This window comes from Chroicocephalus ridibundus, chromosome 10, assembly GCF_963924245.1.
Source record: "Chroicocephalus ridibundus chromosome 10, bChrRid1.1, whole genome shotgun sequence".
NCBI lineage: Eukaryota > Metazoa > Chordata > Aves > Charadriiformes > Laridae > Chroicocephalus > Chroicocephalus ridibundus.
The window spans coordinates 9,864,415-9,888,233 of NC_086293.1; the positions used below are offsets into that span (position 1 = coordinate 9,864,415).

The 23,819-nt window shown below is 46.2% G+C and overlaps 1 protein-coding gene across 2 annotated transcripts in view; it reads right to left on the minus strand.

Annotated features, from left to right (window-relative positions):
• Nucleotides 1–3,183: 3,183 nt before the first annotated feature.
• The window catches only part of GRM7 (glutamate metabotropic receptor 7), a 304,853-nt gene continuing 284,217 nt past the window's right edge, over nucleotides 3,184–23,819 (minus strand). For both annotated transcript variants that reach the window (XM_063347611.1, XM_063347610.1), the window contains one exon: nucleotides 3,184–4,339. In XM_063347611.1, coding sequence (XP_063203681.1) covers nucleotides 4,290–4,339 — 50 coding nt within the window. In that variant the 3' untranslated portion in view covers nucleotides 3,184–4,289. The remainder of the gene's footprint in view (nucleotides 4,340–23,819) is intronic.

Genomic DNA, 23,819 nt, shown 5'->3' on the forward strand with positions numbered 1-23,819 from the left:
ATTATCAAAATATTTTGCTAAACATCTTATCAAAAAGACTGTTTACCAAAAAACACTCAACTGTATCAAAGCCTTTACAAAAAGCTCTCTTAGAAATTAATAAATATGTTTGATTAGCACTTTCATGGATGCACAGATTCTGTATATGGAAGCATTATAGTGCACTTAATTATATATATAGGCAATTAATGTCACAAATGAAGACTAAGCTCTGATTCAGCCTAAATAATTGTCATTATCTATCATATAGCATGCCCAGAAAGCTTAACTCTGCAATGATATTTATGAACAATAAACTTGGCATTAACATACCAAAACAATTTGGGTATAATTCAGACTAAATAATAAATGGCAACACACATTAAAAAAAAAAATCACTCTCATTCTTCATGATTTTTTTTCCTAGCGTAATCACATCGGCATTTTTTCACAGTATGTTCATCACGATGAGAAGTGAAAAAAAATTATTCTCTTGAGCGCGTGCGATGGATTGCAGAGCGTGCGTGCGTAGGTGTGCGAGTAGCTTTGGGCCTCCCCATGTCGGCAGCACCTCGGGGACGTCAGGAGGTTACTCCCATGACTGGGGTGGCTGAATCTCTTCCAGCTGAAGGACAGGGTTCCACGGAGGTGCAGATTCCCAAACAGAGCCCGTGGTCACCTCTTACTCCACATAACCACCTCAAGTAATCCTGTCTCTGCTCTACGCAGCCCGAGGTCTCCGGGCTGGAGCCAGCTTTAGTTTTACATGGGTTTTGCAGGGCCTACGAACACACAAGCTCATCGGTTGTTTTGTTTTCTTTTGGGGGTGGGAGGAGGAATCCCACCAGCTTTCCTTGTCTGACCAAAGTCCTTCTTACTCATGAAATGACCCCATCATTGACAGCTACCATTTACATGACATAAAACTCGTCATCTTTAACGTAAAGGGCCAGCTACATTCCGTCCACGAGCGTAATAGCACAGCCACAGGCACCAAAACCAGTATCGCGATGCCAGTGTGTAGTCAATGGGTAATAAAATGAAGATGTTATGAAAACACCGGTAGCACTGCACTGATGCTAAGTGCAGCCAATTGTAAGATAAAGGACTCTAAATGGAGCTAAGGGCTGTGCGGGTGTAATAGCGTGGTGTAGCTTGTGTAATATAAAAAAATGATCAACAGTCAACAATGCACCAACTTCACCCTGTCTAAGCTGTTGGAACAGTGCCGTGCTCGTCTCCTTGGTGACTCCCTTCGGAATTTTAATACATAGATATAGAGAGGTAGAGGCGATTCAAAAATTTACTATTGCATTTATATTATTAAATATCAAAATTAATCCATCAATACTTTACTACAAGCAGCACGATTGTATATTGATTATAAATTATGTTTATGTATGTAGCATACACAGTGGTTATCTATATGTGGAGCTAAATACAGCTATATACCGAGGGCTATTAATGTACTTTATCATATAGTTAGGTATAATAGAGCCGTACGAGTACAGGCCCGACATCTTTACTTCTACGCCGTGTGCATGGAGAAGCGGGTCATACGCTGGTTGAACTTTCAGTTGTTCAGGCGAACTGTAGGCGAACTGTAACCATATCACCTTGTCTGCACCGGCCTCACCAGGGACCTGGCTGGGGAAGACACCAGTGAATGACACAAACAAAAGGGAGCGTATTCCACGTAGTACTTTGATATATGAAAATATTTCTAGGCTTTTCATGCCTCCTCGATTTACTTACTTTTTCAGGCAGTGATCAAACTAGAAAGCCATTCAGGATGGATAAATCATTTAAGACTGACTCCGTGTTAAGCTGAAGTAAACGAGTAGAGCACTTTGATGTTGAGACTGTGTACGCTCAGAGGAAATTCGGCCCCGACTGCAGTCAGATGTATAAACCATCAGCCAGCTGACCTTTAACCAACAACGCAGCTCATGAACCAGGGGCTTGTGCCTGCCGTACGCACTGCGTGTGCACGTGTGAGTGCCCGCACGCCCCTATAAAAAGAAAACAAGCAGGAAAATGAAAGCCTCAAGGTTTGTTCTCTGCTGGATCTCATGCAACATGAGCTGGGAGAAGCAATAAAAATAAAAGCAAACCCCGCATCACTCCTCCCAGCAGCGCCATTTCCTCCTTCCACCTCATTTCCCCCTTCTCCAAAAAAAAGTGAAAAACAAACCAGCAAACCATTTTTTTTTGCGAATTCAGGAAAAAAAATAGGGTCTTTGAGCAAGGCTCACTGTTTGATGGTAACACACTTATTTAGCACAATGCTGGCTCTGTCCTTGTGTTTACGGGCAGCGTAGACAAAAAGGACAACGTTGTAGAGCCTCTGCCTTCATTATTTGTTGGGCTGATAATTCGTTTCTTGCTAACAAAGCCTTTACTTGGGTAGACTTTAATCTTTTATCCGCCGTAATTCATTATTAGATCTATGAATATTAAAACAACAACGAGAAGGCCTTGCAAACATCTATCCAGCCCCCACGCTTGCAGGCATAAGGAGTCAATCAAGGTCTGACATGGAGGTCTTCATCGCTATGCGCCGTGGCCCATACCGCAGCTGTCAAATTTTCTTTTGATGCTGATTAACTTCATCAGTATAATTGATCAAGTTGTCTAGAGAAAATGGGAGGCTAAATACTTTCCAAAGTAATCGTCACATTGCACCCAAAATGCTGTTCCTATGCCGGAGGCAGCACGCAGGTGCTGTGCTGCAACCGCAATGAGTTTCCTCTCACCTCTTGCCTAAACTTTTCCCTTTTTGTCCCCCAGCTCACTGAGAAGTTGCCTGGCAGATTGACTTTGATTAGTTGTTCATTTAATTGCATTCTGGTGTGCTGTTGAACATAACATCCTTCAAAGTCACAAAGAAGACTCAACGGTTGAAGACAGCTTTGGAGACCATCAAGCCCGGACAGAAGGGCTTTCTCTGCGTGACTGTAACGTGATTTTGGGGGTTGTTGTAGATCCCAGTGCTTAAAAAGGCTCTTTTTTCCCCCGCAATTAGCTGCCAGCTCCCCCAGGATCCTTCCCAGACCCACTCTTTGCGCACAAAGCCCGAAGTGCCTCTGCGCCGGGTTTTTGGATGTCCACGTCTGACAACGTCACGAAATAAACTTTAGTCACAAGGGGGGAGGGGGAGGGAACAACTGAAAAAATATATTTATTGGAGTAAATAAAAAAAAGTTAACCAAAATCCTTTATTGATACATTCTTGGATAATATCACAGGATCGAGAGAATGGAAAGGAAGGGAGGAGTCTGCGGCAAAGATTGGTCTCACTAAATTGGCACATAAGCAGCAAGATTAACGAAATTACTTATTACAAACAGTATAAAACATACATGCTTTTTTAAGTCCTTATCACACTGGTCAATCATGGTGGGGCATCAACAAAGAAAAAAAACCTCAAGACATGTAAAAGCCATATTCTTTCCTCCAAATATCATAAGAATTATTGAAATTATTGCAAAATAGTCATATACCTTAAATAAAATAACAAAATAGAACACAAATACAAATATCAAACATAAATTATTAACATGTACCATAAAATACATTACTGGCATGCATTCCAAATATCAAGACCTCTACTAAAACTCGGCAAAAATCCTTTCTGCTTCCTCTGCAGCCCATCGGAGTTGTGAAGGGGGGGGACTAACTTCGCCAGCACAGTTTTTGGTCTTTAAATTCTTTTTTTGTTTGTTTAGTTAAAAAAAAAAATAACGTATATGGATTGCGGTGATACAATAGTAATCATACAGGTCATGTACATAGGTCTTTTAAATCCTTAGTTGTCGGTGTGGGTTATTTTAATGTGAGAATAGGCCCTCAATGAAACTGTGCATTCAAAAAACAAACAGTGAACTCGAAACAACATGGATGGCAATATGCAAAAATCCTCACAAACTGTACAGAAAGTTCAAAAACTTGCAGTCTGGAAGTACATAGAAAGACAGAATTAGCCCCTTAGAGTCCTTGTAGCCGCGGGCAGCCCGCCGCGGGGAGCCCGTCCTCCCGCGCCACAGCCGGGCGCGCGGGCATGGCGGCTCCGCCAGCCGGAGCAGGTCCAAGGCCACGGCCGACGGCAGTGCCAGCCACGCATTAAGCCGAGAGCGATGAAGGATATTCCATGGAGCCGCCGTCGGGAGCGCGGGGCTCCGCTGGCGCTTCCCCGCGGCGCGGCCGTGCCCTCGCCCCCGCCGAGGTGACACCCGGGGGCTCGGGAGGAGGGCTGCGCCCGCCGGGGATGAAAATCCTCACCCGTCCTCCGCCCCACGCAGCAAAACGGACTAGATCACCAGGTTGTTATAGCTGACGTACTTCTTTTTTGCAGCAGGGCCTGAAAGAAAAGCGGAGAGTGGTGAGAAAGCCCCCCCAGCCCAGACCCCCCGGGAGCGGGCTGGCTGCTGGGCTGGGGGCTGCCGGCATGGCCAGGGATGCTCCAGCATCTCCCGCATCCCCGGGAGCACCTTCCCACCGGGCAGCACGTGAGTACGGACACGGCTCCGGGCAGACGGCGATTAGATCCGCCGAAGTGGTGTCTCCAGCTCTGGCTATTACTATAAACAAAATTACCGCTGGTTGATTTTGTTATAGTCTTGCAGGTGTATGACTTCACTGCTGAGGCACCATAACTAGATTCCATTAAGATTTCTGTTTTGTTTTTTTTTTTTTTTTTTAAATAGTGACATTGTCTCTCACTTCTTCAATCTCCTGGGCTAAACGTGGATTTTCTCATGGATAGTCATTCTTATTCAAGTTTTATGACTTCTGAGAATTTTTCAATATGGGGGATGAAGGTACCAGCTCCCCTAATTATGACCTTCAAATTAAATCTGTTTGCAAAAAGAAATAAACAAAACCAGTCAGTAACTACTTTGTGAGCGATGCTACACACTTCTGTCAGTAAAAATTGCAACTATTTGGAGCTGAATACAAAGCAAAACACCGTGCAATACTTTGGCACTGACAGATTAGGGACATAGCAACAGATAACATGTTCTCTATCAGGCATGTTAACAAAAACATTGCTATTTAAATGCAAATTCTGTAACTAGGATGTAACTACGTGTACTGGGCTTATGAGATTTTATATTAAAGTGTGTTCAGTGAATACAGAAAAGGCCTTTCCCCACTTATTCATTTAAAAAAAAAAAAAAGTGCGTATGAAGTATGCATGCTCTTGCAGTAAAGATTAAAATCCAACGTTCTAACTAACTGAGTTATCACGAGACCAGTTGGAGCCGATGGGTATTCTCAAAGGGTTAAAATTGCCAGGCACTGCTGTTGTTACCAGCTATTCCTACTCAGCATCTGGGGGGGGGTTGAGTAACTTGGATTCAACAAAATACATTAACCTGAATCATAATCACCATGCACAGAAAAACCGAACGTATAAACAAACCCGAGCCTCAGCGCCTCCCCCAATAAAACACGTATTTGCGAGATAAGTAAGAGAAAGGGATAAGGCTGATTTTCTGGGATTGCTGAGAACCTTCTGCTCTTTCTGCCTCCGCCAGCCCCCCGGAGCATCCCCCTCTTTGGAGACCTAAGGCTACCCACCGCCAGTGCGGTGTTCTCCCTTGGCGCGGCCAACAGTCAGAAAGCATTATTAATCAGACACCACTATTAATTTTTCAGGCGGCCTGCTTTTCAGAAATACTTGCTTAAACAAGGACAGGCTCTCCACCAACAATTCAGAGTGTTTTGAGAGTATAATGCATGAGAGTGCAGTCGAACGCAAACATTTATCATGGTGTTCACTCTCTTTTTTACTGACAAAGACAAAGAAAGATTTTTACTCCTAGGTATTTTCAAGACTGTCACTGAAGAACCTCCTGTGTCCCTCCAGCACTTTGCAGTATTATTCCGAAGCCCTATTCAGCTGTTTCACCGTGCTCCATACAAGCGTCAGAGCTGTCTGTTCAGTCAAGGACTGATCCTACGAAACGCTGATCATCTTCAGTTCCCATTAACTTCTGCTGGACACGGTGGTGTTCAACACATGGCAGGATAAAACTCATTATCCTTCAGGGCTAGGCTGCAAATATTCAATAAACTGTGCCATCCTATTAAATGCTGAAGAGAGGTAAAACGCAGCTGGAAAAAAAAATATCATCATGAAACAGGTTGCACAGTAATTACATGTATTATTTTGTGATATACTTCAGCTTTATCCATTACATGCTCCAATTTCAAAGAGCAGCAGAGCTCCTATGACAGAGAAGGAGATTTAGATACTCTCCGCTGCTGGTTCACATCATGTCAACCCCTCTAATCCTTACGGGGGTTTTCCTCCAGCTTTCAGCAAACCTGGTAATTTTGCTTGATGAGTTTTCTCACAAATTTGACCACAGTAGCTCATTTCTCATTTTCCATATGACAACGAACCACCGGTGCCAAATGAATCCAGCCAAGAAATATTGCTGACAGCGTGGACTCCTGTAACCTGTCTGTGCAAAGATGGGCTCCACGCGTCTGAGCCCGAGACAGTAAAGTTATCTTTGGCAGCGCTCTGCTTCACAAGAATAATGTAGTCGACAAAAGCATCATCCATAATTTAGATAAAATGATCAATAAAGGCTTCACGGCCATTTTAGGAGAGGAAAGACAATCGTCCTTGGTTTTAAAGGCTGTTAGGCCGGAGGAGATCACATCTCGTGTTATGTAGCTGGAGCATTTCACAGCTCCGATCCTGCACTAACTCCAGGAACCTGGAGTTCTGCTCATGTATAACTTCCAGAAGTGCTCCAGTCTTGATCCGAAGACTTCAGGAGAGAGACAGTCCACCTCGACAATGAATCTCTACTGAGTCTCAGCTCATCATTATCATTGGCAATTAGCACTAGGTACAGATTCGATTTTCCTCAAAGAAATTAATTTACATGAAAATGGGGAATGCTAATGAAACATCAGCATTACCAGAATTCACCATGCTTTAATCCACGATACATGAGCTTCCCCTGTTCTTTAAACGGAAAACAGATACAGATCTCATACGCTCTGTTGCTGTTGGTGTTAATGGATGACGGCTTCCCAACAGTGAAAACAGATTGTCCTCTTGCAAAGAACATACACGTTAATTAATATACATATAATTATGTCAACCTCAGCTGGCCGTTGACTTAGACGTACTGGAGGCGAGCCAACAGCTGTGGTGCGCAGAACCTGCAATGCTGGGCTGAGACGCAGGGACCGACCGCATCCCCCTTCCCTGAGGTGGGGGCAGGGGAACGCGCAAACAAGCCGTGGGAGAAACGCGGGCTGCCAGCTATCTGTAAGCACAAAATGCCACGTAGAAAGGAAGCGCCCTGGTTATTGACCGCCTGCGTATTTGCAAATAAATGTGCTCGAGGCCTTCACATCGTATGACTAGTTTGGAAAAAAGGCGACCTTTCTATTTAAAAAGAGGCGACATATCGCTACTAATGACAGGCGCCCTTTTCTGCTAATTAGTGGTGAAAAGCAGCAATGTTAATAGGAGAAGAAATTAGTACGAGGAATACCTGAAGAATGCAATGTCATATATACAGACAGGACCACTGCGCTGGACACGGTCTCCAGGCTCAGTCCAGCCATAGGTAACGGCATCACACGCATGCGGGATTCTTCAGCTCCCGTTACAGTTTTGCCTTAACTTCGCTTGAAAAGAAAATTGTTTTGTCCACGTGATGGTGGAATCTGGCCCAGGCTGTCACTCTTCAAAAAGGTTAAAACGATCTGCTGCGGGGATGCAGAGAGTGATGGAAGCGTCATCTCGCATTACTGCTAACACCCGGTACCGGAGAGAAGGAAGGCGCAACCATCACATCTCCCTCCTGCTGCTGACGTTGCTGTTAGTCTTCTGGTTTTAGGAGCATTCCACTTACTCTCAATTCCAAAGTAATCAGGAACTTTGAAAAGACCAAGAAGGCAAGAGCAATGCCTTCCAAGAAGAGCTGAGAGAGGACGGGCGCTCGATTTCTGGCAGCTGGACTGATGGAAGCACAGAGAAGGCACCTCGGTCACCACCCCCCCCAGACACTCCACAGCACAGTGTCAACGTTAAGGACGTGACAGCGTACAACGTACTGACAACCAACAGTTCCACATGAGCTATGAGTTGTCCTCGTAGTTATGTACTGTGCTTTTCCCCGTTCTCCTACCCTCCTCCCTTGACACATCCATTTCAAGGGGCGGCACAGAGCCGAGAGCAGCAGAGCCCAGCAGGAAGGACGCCCTCGTGCTCATTCTAAGGTACGGAAAGGAAGACAGCCTGTAGATCTGCATGTGGAAAATAAACATCTCTTTAAAGCACAACAATCCATTAAAACCCCTTCCTTTTCAGCTATTATCTGACCTGCCCAACAGGCCGGGGGGGGGACAGTGATAGCCTACACCCATCCCCTGCCAGAAGCGAGTAACAGGATTTGAAATAACTGCATCTCTGTGCCAGCAACATATTAAAAACAAACACGCAGAAGCAAAAATCCTCTTTGGATATATAAGTTTCATCACTTGACTAGTTTTCATTATCTTGAGCACGGGCCACAAAGGAAGAAGCTCCCTCAGCATCCAAAAGCAAGGCAGATCTGTCAATACTTGCTCAGAGTGAGATTTAATCACTTTCACTTCAATTTTATGCACATTTGTAACCTCTTCCATGCTTAAAGAGAAAAGATTCATGGTGCAAAAGATGAATTTTATTACCAGCCCACAGGCACCCCAAGCTATCGAATGTATGAAACATGATCTTAGTGTTCCCAGCACTGAGCAAGAGCTGACGCCGCGATGGCGACGAGCCTGGGACTTCTGCTCTCCTTTCCTTCGCAGTCACTGTGGCAGATTACGCTTACCTCCTCTTTTTCATTTTCTTAATTCTTGCTTAGAGACCTGTATCACCCATGCCAGGCAAAGCCGAGGCTGATTATTAAATCCTGCTTCTGGTCCATCTGAAAGGGAAATGGATGCAGGTGACTCCTCCTCCGGCTCCGTGCCTGAGAGACAGAGCTATCCGCATGCTCTGATGCCTTTAAATTGGGGACTATATAAGAGAGAGATGAAAGCAAGAGTCCTAAATGATTCTACATGCTTGCTCAAAAACCCGACAAATGGAATGAAGCTTGGAGAAAATAATATAATTTTAAATTCAGTATCTAAATGTAAATAGATGGTTATATCACATTTTCACTTCTCTCCTGTTGTGCTCCCTACCGTAGTGTATTGGCAACTTATCTAGTATATAAATGCCTACGGTTGTATAAAAAATACTTCACTTTATTGCATGTGTCGGTGGGCAGTTGCTCATCTCTGAGCTGCAGCCTGAACCGTGGGACTTGTATGCAGATGAGCACACAGAACCTCATGTTTTAATAATGGCATACGAAGATATTCAATTACAAATATAACACGAGTAAAAACTGTGTTGCTCCGTAATTGCTTTACAGGCTTCTCTTCTCATAAATTATATCATCTTTAGCTGTCATATTTTCTTGTCACTCTCAGTAAAGCAGCAACAATTAGCGCCCCGGCGCCGCGGCCGGCCATAAATAGCAGCGGTGCTCCAGCCGCCCCAGAGGTTTCTCAGCAGATCACAAACGACAACAGGGAGGGAGAAGTCGCTAAAGAGATTGTTTCTGTTTCCTGATTACTAATTTATCTGCTATGTAAGCGGCCTGATGGCAAGCTGGTGACGAGTTCGGAGGGGACAGCAGCCGGTCTGTCGCGTCCTGCCGCGGCACCCGCTCCCTGGCAGGGACACAGCCCGGTGCCGCGGGGCTCTGCACCCCCCACCGCCCGCCCACGCTCCGTCAGGTTGGACGCGCCAGCCAGAGGACACCCTCCTGCCCAGGTGAGACACGCCGTAGGAATGGTTTCTTTCTGTTTGCGTAGTCTTATCAAAACTGAGTCGACAAAAATACCGCAGTGAGAATAACGTAACCCCCAAGAGGAGCACTGCTCGTGGCGAAACACTGACTAAGGAACAAACAACCCAGATAAACTTCTCTGACCATCCCGACACCACTTCCGATGGGCACGGCCCGCTCGGTTCTCCAGGTGGGATAACTGGAATGATTGTCCTTAGCAATTGCTGAAGAACCCAGCGGAGGAAGCGCTGGAAAGAGCAGATTATACAGAACGCCGCAACGAGAGGCAAGGGCTGCTTACGACGAGCAAACACACTTTGGAAATTAATAGAAAAACCATTATGTAATAGAATTGTATAGATGTGTACAGTCATCACTCTTGTGACACACTGTATTATGGCACGTATTACTAATATGCTGCTTGTAATCTCCACGAAATGCTAGAAAATCAAAACCAGAATGAAAGTGGGTGGTGTCAGCTATATTTTAAGTTTATCTTTTCCTTACCTTTTTTTTCAGATATGTTTCAAATTGCTTAATAAGATTTCATCCCTCTTCTTTGCTCTTTTAAGTTGCTTTTCTTTCTTATTTTTGCCCAGTACTGAGAGTGATGCCACCATAGGATCCTGACAGGCATAAGGGCAATAACTGTATTTCCAGACGAACGCTAGCCCGTGGCAAGGATCTTCTCTGCTGAGGGGTCATCCAGGAGAAACCCGAGACACTTGGAAACCCCACCCTGTCACAAACTCTTTGTGAGAAATGCAATTGTTTGTCTTTATAAAAAATAACTTTTCTCTAGTCCAGTTGGGTGTCGTACATTGTTAAAGCTACTGATTTCATCTCCCCCCTTTTGCCTCACCCCTCCCACCCGCCCTGCCCCATCGGGAGTTTCACTTAACCAGCGCTTGGGAAATGTGGGCTCAGGTTTTGGAGAAGGACGTTCTGCATGTTACAAGAGCAGCGAAACCACGTGGAGGGAGAGAGAGAGGCCTGAGGCTGCTTAATTCACTAGAAAAGCCAGAACCTGCAAACAGCGTAATTAATTCATTGAACACCATCAAAGAGCACTACGGGAGGCTGGAAGGGGTCGGGCGGGACACGGCGGTGTTGGGACGGTACAGCACGGGCTTGCAATGCTTCTCCGGCAGGAAACAAACCTCAGTTCCCATTTCAGCTTCACCAGCTCCAAAACCAAATGTGATTTTCAGTGTGACAATTGGTACATTTTGTGTGAATTGGTATCCAAGGCACAAGACCCTAAATTGTCACTGCAAATAGGATCAAATTAAGCAGCCCCAGACGTGGAACATAAAGCTGAGAAGGAACTAAAACGGCATAAAAAGAGACCGGGGCCGCGTTGCTTAGCAACCACCACCTTTTCGGGTGGATTATGCGAGTCCAGACACATTTGCACCGTTGACAGTCAGTGCCTGTAATGTAAAGGAGCTTTTCCGTATCTCCGCGTGAGAAGTTTAGGTAGGTGTTGTGGTGGTGAGGACCACGAGCACCAGCCCCAGCGTGACCAGCATCCCGGTTACGGTAGGGTTATGGCTCCAGCGCAGATCTGCCCCAGAGTCGGGTTTGCAGGAGGTCTGCGGCTGCTTCCTTCAGACTTCTGATTCATACTCCCACAACGAGTGCAGCTCACACGATTGGGTTATTCCCCTCTGGAGAAAAGTTACAAGAAAAGCCGAATGCTGTGGAAGGCTTAGTCATCCTCTTCATCCACCACTGGTTCTTTCTCCAACAGCTTTAGGTAGCACCAGACCAGAACCTCCATGCACATAGTGTTGGTTGTACCAAAACCTCAGTCCGGGCTTGCAGGGTCATTCCTGAAGGAACCAAACAAGGCTTGCGTATCTCTGTTCTCATCTATGGGTGGAGGAGTTCAATTTAAAAGCTCATCATTCACAGAGACGACATTTTCTTAATTTACTTTGCTAATGAACAGACACTTTCCTGGATGGAAGGGCCACAGCTGTCTGCAGGGCTGCCAAAGCCATCTTCCAGCCTGTTGGAGTGCCACCAGTTCTCCAAGTTCCCCACTGCTACGCTGCGGCCGCTTCCCCATCACGGATACCTGTCAGAAGCCCTCTGCAAGTCTGAGATGCCACCACCACGATCAGGGCCAGCTCCATCGGTTTTGCAGGGCATTAGCGCGTAAGGGAAGTTACACAATCCACAACCGCACTGTGGCCTTCAGTTCAATTAAAGTAACCGCTGGAGTTTAATTATGGCCACGCTCCTCTAAACTCTAGCTTTGTTCCAATGGCCTTTGGTAGAGCAGTCCCATGTGTCTGTCCCACCCTTGCTCTGGCCCCGTGCACACGATGGCCCAGAGATGGCACATCCTACTCCGTACGCTGGAGCTCTTATAGCAAAACCCTCCTCCTGGGGAGGAGGGAAGCATTCGCAACTGTGTTGCTTCGCTATGGAAAATAAAAAAGATCTGTTGCACGAAGGAAAAATAACTTTAAAAGCTGCAGCTTGCCTGGAGTAGGACGAAGCCAGACCTCCCTTCCAGCAGCTCTCCCCGCCACAGCCTCTCCTTCCCCCTGCTGATGGCCCGATTCCTTACAGCCAGCTGCCGCCCTTCTGGGGAGAGAACTTCAGAAGCTCCTGACACGCCGAACTGATGATGTCTGCCTTCGCCAGCAACGGACTCTGGCCCCGGGGAGAGGACGATGTCCTCTTCTCGCTCGGCTCTGACGGGCAGTCCCCGGAGGAGCCGCTCTGGTTCGGGCGTCTGCCTTTTTTGAAAATGTAGAGATTTTTTTAGTGCTGATCTCTTCTTGAGTTTTATTCATTTAAACTGAAGTGCTGTAGTTTGCCAGGCGATGACCACCGCAATAACGAAATGCACCGGGTATTAGGAATAGCTGTAAAATTCTTCCAAGGGTGGTTGGAATATTTCCTTCAGATGTTGCTTAAAGATGAGTTTGGTATCAAAGTATTCCCGCTGCCATTACGATATTTGTTTTGGCTTTGCTGAAGTTCATTAGATTGGCTGAAGCATTTGAAGGGTAGCGCTGAAAGATGCTTGCAAACCGCAGCCTGAAAAATTGTGTTCCGCCCCCGAGCCGTGTCTGTGCCCCTCCACGGAGGAGTCAGGGCTCTCTGCAGCGGGCAATGGGTGCGGGTGAAGCGTTCCTGATATTTAATACTGAATGCCTGAGCCGGGAGATTCCTGCCTGCGGGGAGGCAGAAAAAAACATCTCTGTAGTCTGGAAGATTAAAGCCTTGCAAACATATATATATGTATATATATATATATATATAAAGAAAACAGCTCACAAAAAAGATTAATCATGGAGTAAGGTTTCTGAAGCCAAACTCTTCAAACTAATTAAGGACAGCTGGTAGGTGAATATGAATAATAAAAAAGTCCTGCAGGTTTTAACTGGAAAAAACCCTGAACAACTAGGTTCATTGGATAAACGTAGAACAAATAATTTGCCTGGTTTCAAAAATTACAAATATATATTCAGGGCTTTAAAAATTACAAATATATATTTAGATATTCATATATTCAGATATTTTGTTCAAAATTTTCACAATACAACTGTCTCATTTTCTGACTCTATGCATTTAGGAATTTTGCAACAGAACGGCATTAAATTTGCAGAGCCTGATTTGCTGCAGAGGCCGTGCTGACCTACGCGAGAAACAAGCAGCTCACAGTCCCCCTGCGACCTGTCGTCCCCGTGCAAACGGGCAGGAGCAGCATTGCCAGCGCTGGCCTTGGCTGAGCTGTCCCAGCCCAGCAGCCGCGGGGGTGACCCCTCAGCTGTCTCTCCTGGGCCCACCTTGGGTCAATACCGTGACATTCTGGTCAACACCTTAACCCAGAGAAACTACCGAACCCAAACCCATGCCAGCTATCTGCCAAAGATACCTTCCTGTACTGTGGTGTATGTCCTTCAAGAGGCTTATTTCTGTACAGCACCTCCAAACCACAGGCTGCCCGCCCTGGGAGATGCCCTGAGCCACAGGAACGCAGCAGAATCTGCTGGCAACTCCATGCCAGGCACCGCTCCCACTGCAAGCCCAGCAGAACTTCTCTGACTGCATCTGACTATACACTGAGATGGATGGAGAACGAGCAGAACGATCCCACCTTTACTTGGAAAGCAAAAGCAACTTGGTGGCAGTGGCTTTTTAAAGCATCCCCCAGTTATAATTCACCAGAGAGGTGGTGGAGTCTCCGTCTCTGGAGACATTCCAAACCCGCCTCGACGCGTTCCTGTGCAACCTGCTCTGGGTGACCCTGCTCTGGCAGGGGGTTTGGACTATATTGGTAGGACTAGAGGGAATGGATTAAAACGAGAGATGGGTCGATTCAGACTGGACGTTCTTCACCATGAGGGTGGTGAGACACTGGAACAGGTTGCCCAGAGAGGTGGTGGAAGCCCCATCCCTGGAAGTTTTTAAGGCCAGGCTGGATGGGGCTCTGAGCAACCTGATCTAGTGGGAGATGTCCCTGCCCATGGCAAGGGGGTTGGAACTAGATGATCTTTAAGGTCCCTTCCAACCCTAACAATTCTATGATTCTATGATCTCCAGAGGTCCCTTCCAACCCCGACCATTCTGTGATTCTGTTGCTGCTAGGAAGACCCACATGCGTGGGATTTGACACTGCAGAGTCCAGCTGGTGGAATAGGAAGTGGTGAAGAAAACCCCAAAGCTGGCTGCAATCACCCCAAGGCACGTTGAGCCATATGGACATATTTTTTACCTAGCGTAGACACATAATACAGTGCGTAAGGTTAGAAGTCTAAAGAGCTGTGACAAAAATGTCAAATGCTGCAAAACAAAAAACCAAAGCAGCCTCCCCCACGTGTGCGCATACACTAAATTAGGAAGACAAGGCCAGATTCTCTACTGGCTCAACCCTACTAATGCAAACAAGGTGGCTGGAGGCCAGACGTCCAACCAATCTATGAGTTACATCTCCGAATGCCACTCAGATGTCTTCGCTTCCAATCTGCAAAACGCTGATAATGTTCCTAAGCTCCTACCTCAGAAGGAGATCACAGGGTGAACAGCAGCGCCTTGAAATCTTGAATAAGTGATTAATGCCAAGAGAGCACAACCAGAAAAATAGCCTACGCAATCTTGCACTTCAGTGCTGCTTTATATACACTTGATAACCTGGATTCACCCGATTCACCTCTGTTGCGTTCAGAATGCAATTAATAACGAAACGATTACTTCAAATTATTAGAATAATTATGTTTATGCATATGCATGCAAATGTATTGTTCAGCGCAGGGCTGGGCAAATGCTGCAGGTGTATTTCTATCTAAAGAGCATTCACACACCCGTCACTTTACACAGCTTCCACTTCTAAATTCCTCATATTCTGACCAGGGCTCCATTTTACCTTTAGGGCTTTCTTATTATTATCCCTTTTAGAAACGGCTATTTACCCCGTCTATCATGCAGCCCCTAAGCAAACGCAGGCTGCAGAGCTCGTCAAGTGAATGATACAACTGCACTTGAAGCCAGCCTTGAACCCAGGGGACTGGCAAAATACCGTACAGAATAGCGCCAGGGCCATGAGTAACAATTACAAATATCCAATATAATGGGTTCTTTTAACGAGGATTGCTTTGAAGTTCCTAGAAGGATTTAATAGCAAGCAAGAGTATGACCTTGCCAGTTCCCCAGGGCACACTGGGATTTGAAGTAGGTTTGTCTTTTAAACAAAAGTCTGTTTTAGCTTATAAGGCTTTCAAGTAGTAGCTGCTATCAGAGGCATATGTTTTTAATTCATTGGGTCTTTTTATAATGCACTTTTTGTGAGAGCAGAGAAGGTATCCCATAGGAAGAACAAGAAAAGCAGTTCTTGGGTGAGATAGTGGCATAATGATAGAAATCGGTTCAGGTCAAAGTGGCAACGACATGACATTCTTACAGCCTAAGATAGCTTGTTAGGGCTGGAGTACATAAAGTAGCTGTTTCCTTGGTCATTCTGCAAATGTATTAGATTGAGACCAATCTGCTGTTGAACTTTTATCTGGATAGGGATGAAGAAACTCTAAGCTCAGACAACATAGGGAAAGCGACTGTATTAGACAGATGCTTGCACTGCCGTACAAAGCTAGAAAATTCTGATTTCATTTTGAGTAATACCCTTTAATTTCAGTGAAGCAGGCTTTCCCACAATGAATCCCAGAAAGGATGGGAAGCTTATCATACCCATCACCCTAAAACCCACAAAATGATGTAAAGATTATTCTGCAAAGTCAGTATGCACCATTGCACATGGCACTTAGCTCTTGAGAAAAAGAAAAGAAGAACAAATTGCTTATTTGAAAGCTGGGCACATTTTCATATAGTGCACTAGATAAATAACGAACTCTAGCTCATGCACTGACTTCAAAGCCAGGTTTCTCTAGCACAAGAGGAAAGAAATACAGCTGCATGTGGTTGGAAGTTTTGCCTAACGGCATGGGGTAACCGTTACGCTTCCCTAACATTGCCCTGACAGCAAATTTAAGCGCTCTTTGTAAAGACAAATAAAGAAAAACCCTACAGAATGTAGCACAAAACATACATTTTCCATTTTTGAGACCATGCAATGGAGTTAAGTTAAGCTGCAGCTCTGCAGACAGGGGTGGTATCACACTCCGCGGCCGGAGTCCCGCTCCCGCTGGAGCCGAGGGCAGAGCCAGTAGTGCTCGCCGTAAAAATTTACAGTACAGTATAAAATAATGCGGAAAAGTTATTGGTTTCTTACAACGCTTCTATAGCACTTTCCCACTTGGACACAGGGAGCACTTTTGTGCTTCTTGTGGTTTTCAAGCACTCTGCTGCAAGCAACCAAAATAAAACCACCTCTGACGGGAGACGCCTGTAGTAAGGGCAAAACTGAGTGGCAGAGGAAATCCACTCCTCTGAAGGGTATTATATTTACCTGCATTCATTCTTACAAGCTCTAAAGATGGGCCACAAATGGGATATGTGATACATGTCCCCCCTTTGCAACGGTGAGATATGGCATTTATCGTTTATGAATATTTCCCAACGAAAGTGATAGTTCTCTGTAAACAAACAAAAAGCATGTCATTTATTTCTCTGCCTCTGAACTGCTTGTGCTGATAACTCTGTCAGCATCAATAAACTCCTTTTGTTAAGCTGGAAAGATGATCTAAACTACCTGCGGTGACAGACACTGCTTTCAGCCTCCTCAGGACTGGGCTAACAGATAATTTTTATCAGCCACACCTTTGACTACTTGGCAAGGTATTATTAAGGTAGGAGCCTTCAGAGACAAATCCAGAGGTTGTTGTCAATATTAATTTTCCCATCCAAGCAAGTGAAAGAAAACGTGACTTTGTGTCAAAGAACAGAGCCAGACACGTACCGTTTAGGCCCTGAAAAATCATCATAATTTTGCCTGAAAAATAAGAATGAGATTTTGAGTCGGATAATAAGATTGCAATAGCAAAGGATTAGTTTTACCTTCCCAAATAAAAGCTAAAATCAACGAAGCATTGCACTGCTGAAGAACATCAATCTTGAGCATGTTTGTCCACCTCTCCCTCCTATCTCCTACTCGTCTGCTTTGCAGATAAAAACTTCTGGGTCAGGTGAAGTTTGAAAGAATCTGCAGCCTTGGGATCAAAGAATAAACAGCAGAAAGTCTTATCAATGCTTCCAGCAAATGAAAGATTGCAGAGAGGCTTAAAGAAGACGCGACACGAGGAAGCGCCGTGTAGCTGGCTGGCACGCCGTGCGCGTAGCGGGGGAAATGTGGTCTGGGGATCAGGCTGGGGGGCAGGAATCCCCGCTCGGAGCCGGTGGGAACGGGGAGCACACAGGCAGACACGATCCCCAGCGGGAAGCGGAGTCTCTGTACCAGCCTTCCCATCAACTAAACGCACCGGCTTCACTGCGGGCAGCAGCGTGCCAGGAAAGTGCACAGGATCTTCGGAAATGTGTTTCCAAATCTCTAGGAGACTACGGCAGGGAAGAAACAAAACCAATTCATATGACTCCTTAATTGGAGCCGACGGTACAGAAAACATACTCATTTAAACCACATTTAAAATGTTTCTGTTTGAATGCTGTGGACTGGAAAGATAACAAATAGTAGCAAATTATTTTCACCTGCTTAAAACAAAGCAATTAATAGTACTTTGGTTATCTTACCTGGAAAGCCAAGCTCTGTTGAGAGCTGTTAAAGCCAAGTGTGAAAACAGTTTGCATGAAACATAATTAAAATTATGACCTGAGTGATCTCCAAAAACATCCCAAAGGAGTCCTGAAGTCAGAGCTATAAGAAAATGATTCCTCTCTACCTCTCGACTTCGTTCCTGAACTGGCTCCTAAATGTCCTCCACCACCTCGTGCCGCTGCCCCTTCCACTTCTGGCAGCCCCAGCAAGTTTGCCGATGATGCCGAGCTGTGTGGAACGGTCGACACGGCGGAGGGAAGGGATGCCATCCAGAGGGACCTGGGCAGGCTGGAGAGGTGGGGCCGTGCCAAACTCACAAAGTTCAACAGGGCCAAGTGTGAGGTCCTGCACGTCGGTCGGGGCAATCCCAAACACAAATCCAGGCTGGGAGGAGAATGGCTGGAGAGCATCCCTGAGGAGAAGGACCTGGGGGTCATGAGAAGCTCAGCATGAGCTGGCAATGTGCGCTGGCAGCCCAGAAACCCCCTGCAGCCTGGGCTGCATCCCCAGCAGCGTGGGCAGCAGGGCGAGGGGGGGATTCTGCCCCTCTGCTCTGCTCTGGGGAGACCCCCCTGCAGTGCTGCCTCCAGCTCTGGGCACCAACAGCAGAAGGACACGGAGCTGCTGGAGCGGGGCCAGAGGAGGCCACGGAGATGCTGGGAGGGCTGGAGCCCCTCTGCTGGGAGGACAGGCTGAGAGAGCTGGGGGGGTTCAGCCTGGAGAAGAGAAGGCTCCGGGGAGACCTTGGAGCCCCTTCCAGTCCCTAAAGGGGCTCCAGGAAAGCTGGGGAGGGACTCTGGATCAGGGAGGGGAGCCGTGGGAGGGGGGGAATGGTTTTACACTGAAAGAGGGGAGATTTAGATGAGATCTGAGGAAGAAATTCTCTGCTGTGAGGGTGGTGAGCCCCTGGCCCAGGTTGCCCAGAGAAGCTGTGGCTGCCCCATCCCTGGAGGGGTTCAAGGCCAGGTTGGACGGGGCTTGGAGCAGCCTGGTCTGGTGGGAGGTGTCCCTGCCCAGGGCAGGGGGTGGCACTGGGTGGGCTTTAAGGTCCCTTCCACCCAAACCACTCTGTGATTCTGTCATTGCCGCCTTCCCCGTCCCCTCCTCCGCCACTGCTGCCCCTCCCTGTCCCTCACGCAGCCGGGGGCTCTGCAGCTGCCCTCCCCTGCCCGGCGCTGGAGCGATGCTTCCCAGCTGGCTGCACATCTCTCAATTTGTCCTGGGATCCCACAAGGTATCGTTCCCTTCTCTCCCGCTACTGAGGACCTGACCGAGAAAATCCCACCCAAACTCATTTCCGACACTCTGCCTGAACAGCACCCATCTTCAGTCAGTCCCTGTCCTAGCAATACCCCGGCACTTCTTCAAACAAATCCCTGCAGATATACAAGTAAATACATGGTTATAAAGTAGTCACGCAAGTAATCATTTTCTTACTTACACCTACATCCATGAAATACTGCTCTACGTGTCTACCTAGTTTATCCATTCAGTCACCAAAGAATTGAAAATGTTTTTCTAATTAATCATTGTACTTAATCAAAAAATCAAGAGAACTAAAATTCCGTGCAATTGCCAAACAACAGGAACATAAGACTGAACAACATTTTTTTTTTCTTTTTTTTTCCCCCCAACTGTATTCAGTTATGGGTTTCATACTGAGTTAGATTACAAAGGTATTTTCTGTTTACTCATTTAATGAATTACAAGCAATTCCATTATTTACTCTATTTCCATTTTTTTTTTTTTTTCCTACAAACTAGTGCATTACCCTCCAAACAGCCCCTGACTGCATTGGCTGTATCTGTGCAGTGCCAAACCAAAAGCCTTGCTAGAACCTGGGCCAAAGCAAATCAGCCCATTTCAACTGAGCAATGCGGGCGCTCACAGAGTCAGAACCAGATCCCTATTTCTCACAATTTGGAAACATGTACTATTTTTCAATAGAAAACTGAAACCAAGATGACACCTGGAGAGGAAACTTTTGCAGAATTCGGATTTTGTCTAAGTCAGTCTCCCAGTCAATAAACCGCCCATTCACGCCATCGGTCACGTTTCTGAGCAAACCACAGCCCCGCTTCTGACGTGCACGTCAAGGGAACCAGGCAACGGCGAGAAAAACAACATCTCGCCAAAGGACTGTTAATCTGAAGCCATCATTGGACATGGATGACAAAGTTACGCTGAATAAAGCTTGCCTGTGTTAGAGAAACAGGTCGTAGCTTTATTTTAAATAACAACAAGTGTCATATTTATTGCTCCATTTGTTCTTTCCAGGAAAACATAGTGACAGAAAAGACTGGACAAACACTTCAACATCCCATGGGTAACCGGTTCTTACCTGGTACATCCTCTCCTGTGAAGAGATGAATTTCCCTTGATAAGCACCAGATACAAAGCTGTATTTTGTACAGTTGTTCATAGAGACTTTTTCACATATCCTGATTGCTCGGGGCAGTGTCTATGTCCTCTGTGAAGCACGTTGTACACGGGGGCCCAACACAAGACAGGATTCCTTCGGGCTTGTACTCACACTGCACCAAAACCTCCTTTCTGGGTTGTCTCCGTGTCTCTGCATCAGCACAACCCCAGAAGAAACTGGTGCCAAACCTTTCGTCAGGTCATTTCCTCAGGAAACCACGTTTCATTCTGTTGCGACACACACAGAGCCTGGTGGGGACTTTGGTTGGCTCCTCTACTCTCCAGGTGCCTCGGTGCCCCGGCAGATGCCCCGCTGGCTGCATGGGACCTGGAGCCAGCGCTGGGTGGCTTTGCTTTGCCTCTGCCTCCAGAGAGGGGGTCTATAGAGCTCCAGCCCTGGTAAGATTAACACCATATAAACCAGCGTCTGTGCAGTACAGGGACATTTGGCTACGGGCCATGTCTGGCGAGATCCACCACTGGGAGGACGACACTGTCTTACTGCCCCTAAGGAGACGAACCTTGTACGAGAAAGTCCAAAGGGCAGGGGTGGCCACCAAGGGTCATCAGAGATCAGTAAAAAACCCTCTCAACATTAGACTCCGCTGCACATGTAAGAAAACCATTTTAAACTGTATTCCTCTAACGCTTTATAATTTGGCACACCAGCTTAAGCCAGAAGAATAATACAACGTTAAACGGCAGGTCTCTTGGCATTACAATGATGTGCAGGCTCCCGATTCTTCCACAGAGAATGCGTGCTTCTGTGTGTTCGTTAGTCTACGTGGATATTTGGGGGGTGTTTGCCCTGGAAAGCAAACGAGGACACATGCACGTGCCCAGCAATCATAACCTTCGTGCCTCTCAGGTGGGAAGTCTGGACGACTTCAGCAGGGAGCAAACGCATCGCTGTAGCACTGACGGGGTGCAGCTCCTCCCCTGGCAGGAGGAACCTCCCCTCCTCTGCTCCAAGTTGGCCTGCTTGAACTCGCTGGCCCTGAGTTCCAAGTAACAAACATCTCAACAGCAAAATCAAGAATGTTCAGGAAGTGCAGAGAGGCTAAATTCACTGGAAAACTCATTCCTGGTATCTAATTCTGTAATACAGCGTCTAACAAAATTACATTCTGAGCTGCATGGTTGAACAGTACAATTTTGCTGCAATCAACGTTTAATTTTTTTGCAGAAAGTCTTGATTTCAAATATCCTGGAAATGTTAAACAGCTGATATTAAAAAGAGTACAGATTTAATATAAGGCTCTTTATTCCACAGACATGATAAGCATCATGACAAGTGGTGTAACTATGGCAACTACGTTTTTTTCTTTCTTTTTCCACCGAACAGCAAGAACAGACATCTCACTGGATGTAGTGCCAGACTCTTCTCCCAAGTAAGACTCAGCGCTCTAAGTTACAGAGGAGTAACTAAGCCAAACGTCAGATCCCGGGACCGGAATGCCTTTCTCTCCTGTTATGTGCGTCTGTTGTGTTTCACAGGCATTTACATGTATTTAGCCATTAACCTAATTCCCTTCCTTTTTTTGCACTACAGCTAGAAAATAAAAAGATGCCTTTGTTCCTTGGTATCAGACGGAGTTCAAAACCAACAAGCTCACCCCAAAGTCAAAATACCTATTTTCGTGAACAAAGGACACTCTCCTGTTTAATGTATCCCCATACGTCACTGAAAGAGATGCACACATTTCCTGTCCTGAACCCAATAAAGAGAAAAAACAACCCTGTGATGTTTTCCAGAGACGCTGGGTGTGAAAGTGGTGCCTATTTGCAACAAGAGAGAAACACTGAGAAAGACCAATTATTATGTGCCGTTTTTTTGATTTGCTGCTGCTTACTGGCCCCAAAAAAACAAACAAACCCAGGCCCCCGCTGCGCAAATATATTCTCTGTTTGCTATCTGTGTCAACATAAAATAATATCTATCTCATTTTACAGCATTATTTTGTGTCAGTGACAAATGAATGCCCAGCTGTGTCTCATGCTCGTTTTACTCACACGCTCCTCCAGTTCATCAGCACTGGCATTTCCGAGCGCCACACCGGAATTTTCTACGGGTTTGTTTGCCACAAGGTGACAAAATATATCAGGGCTTGGGTAAAATCACCGAAGACATACAACGGCACGCGGGAACAGGCTTGCATCCTGTTAGGACACCCGTGCCGGGGCGCCACAGCGCAGTCGCTGGGGTAGGTCTGGTTTTGTGACAGCCATCGTTGTCTCCTCGTTCTGTCGGCTGCAGCACACCCCAGCGCACCGCGATTTGGTACCAGCCAGGGGCTTTGTCTATTCTTGTCTATACAATCTTTGAACCGTTTTCTTCATGCTTGTAATCGTGCACCCAGAACGTGCACGCCTTTATTTTGAGAGCTTTGTTTACCTTTAATGTTGCTTCTTTACATTTTTCCTGGCCTTTTTACTCCATTATTACTATGATTAGCTTTTTGAACTCGCTTACCAAATTTTCAATAAGTTTGTGAACAAACGCTCTTCCCGCTAACCTGCTGCCCCTGGTTCTGCCCGCTGGTGGAAACCCTTGGTACCTGCTCGCCTGTGAGCCGTTCGCCAAAGACTGGGCTCCAGTGACTGCAACCATCGTTAATCTCAGAAAAATACACAACAGAAAAAAAGGAAAGACGAGACATTTCGTTCTGAGTAAAAAGGCAGCAGCGAAGCCCCCCAGGTCTAACCGAGAACTGCAATCCCAACAGACAAATCCAAGAGGAACAGGCTCCGCTCCTTCCCAGCGAGCCACGGTTCCCTTTTTCTGCTGGGAAAAGGAGAAAGGGAGCCTTCCCGCACCAGATCTGCTGGTGGGGGTTTTTCTTGACAACTTCCCTGCCACATATGTTCAATCCTGTTACGTCAGTGAGTATTCAGCTCTGAACAGAACTCCTCTGTACCTCAGGGGAAAAAAATGTAAGTCACTCATTTAATACAGGTTTTGCACCTAATCTTATCGTCTGTGTAGATTTCATCACAAATGTAAGCTACTCGCTTCTAAACCAGATGTTACACGTCCTTAAAATAATTCCTTTCACTGTCCTTTACTCCCTGCAGTACGCGACAGCTGCTCTGGTGCTGACGGCTGTAAAAGCCCTGCACGGGAACCAAAGCAGAGCTTCTTCATAGATGGTTTAATTCAGCGCAGGATTTTTTAAAAAGTGGGGGGTTTTAAGTGGGAAAAAAAAGGAAAAATTATACCCTGCTTTGAGGAACAGGAACATAAAACGTATATGTCAAGGCAAGTGCTACTGGCTGCTGCTGGAAAGAACTGAGCAGGGCGATGTGCGTAAACGAAGAGATCCCTCACCACTGCCACCGAGCTGAAGGTAACTGGATTACATACACCA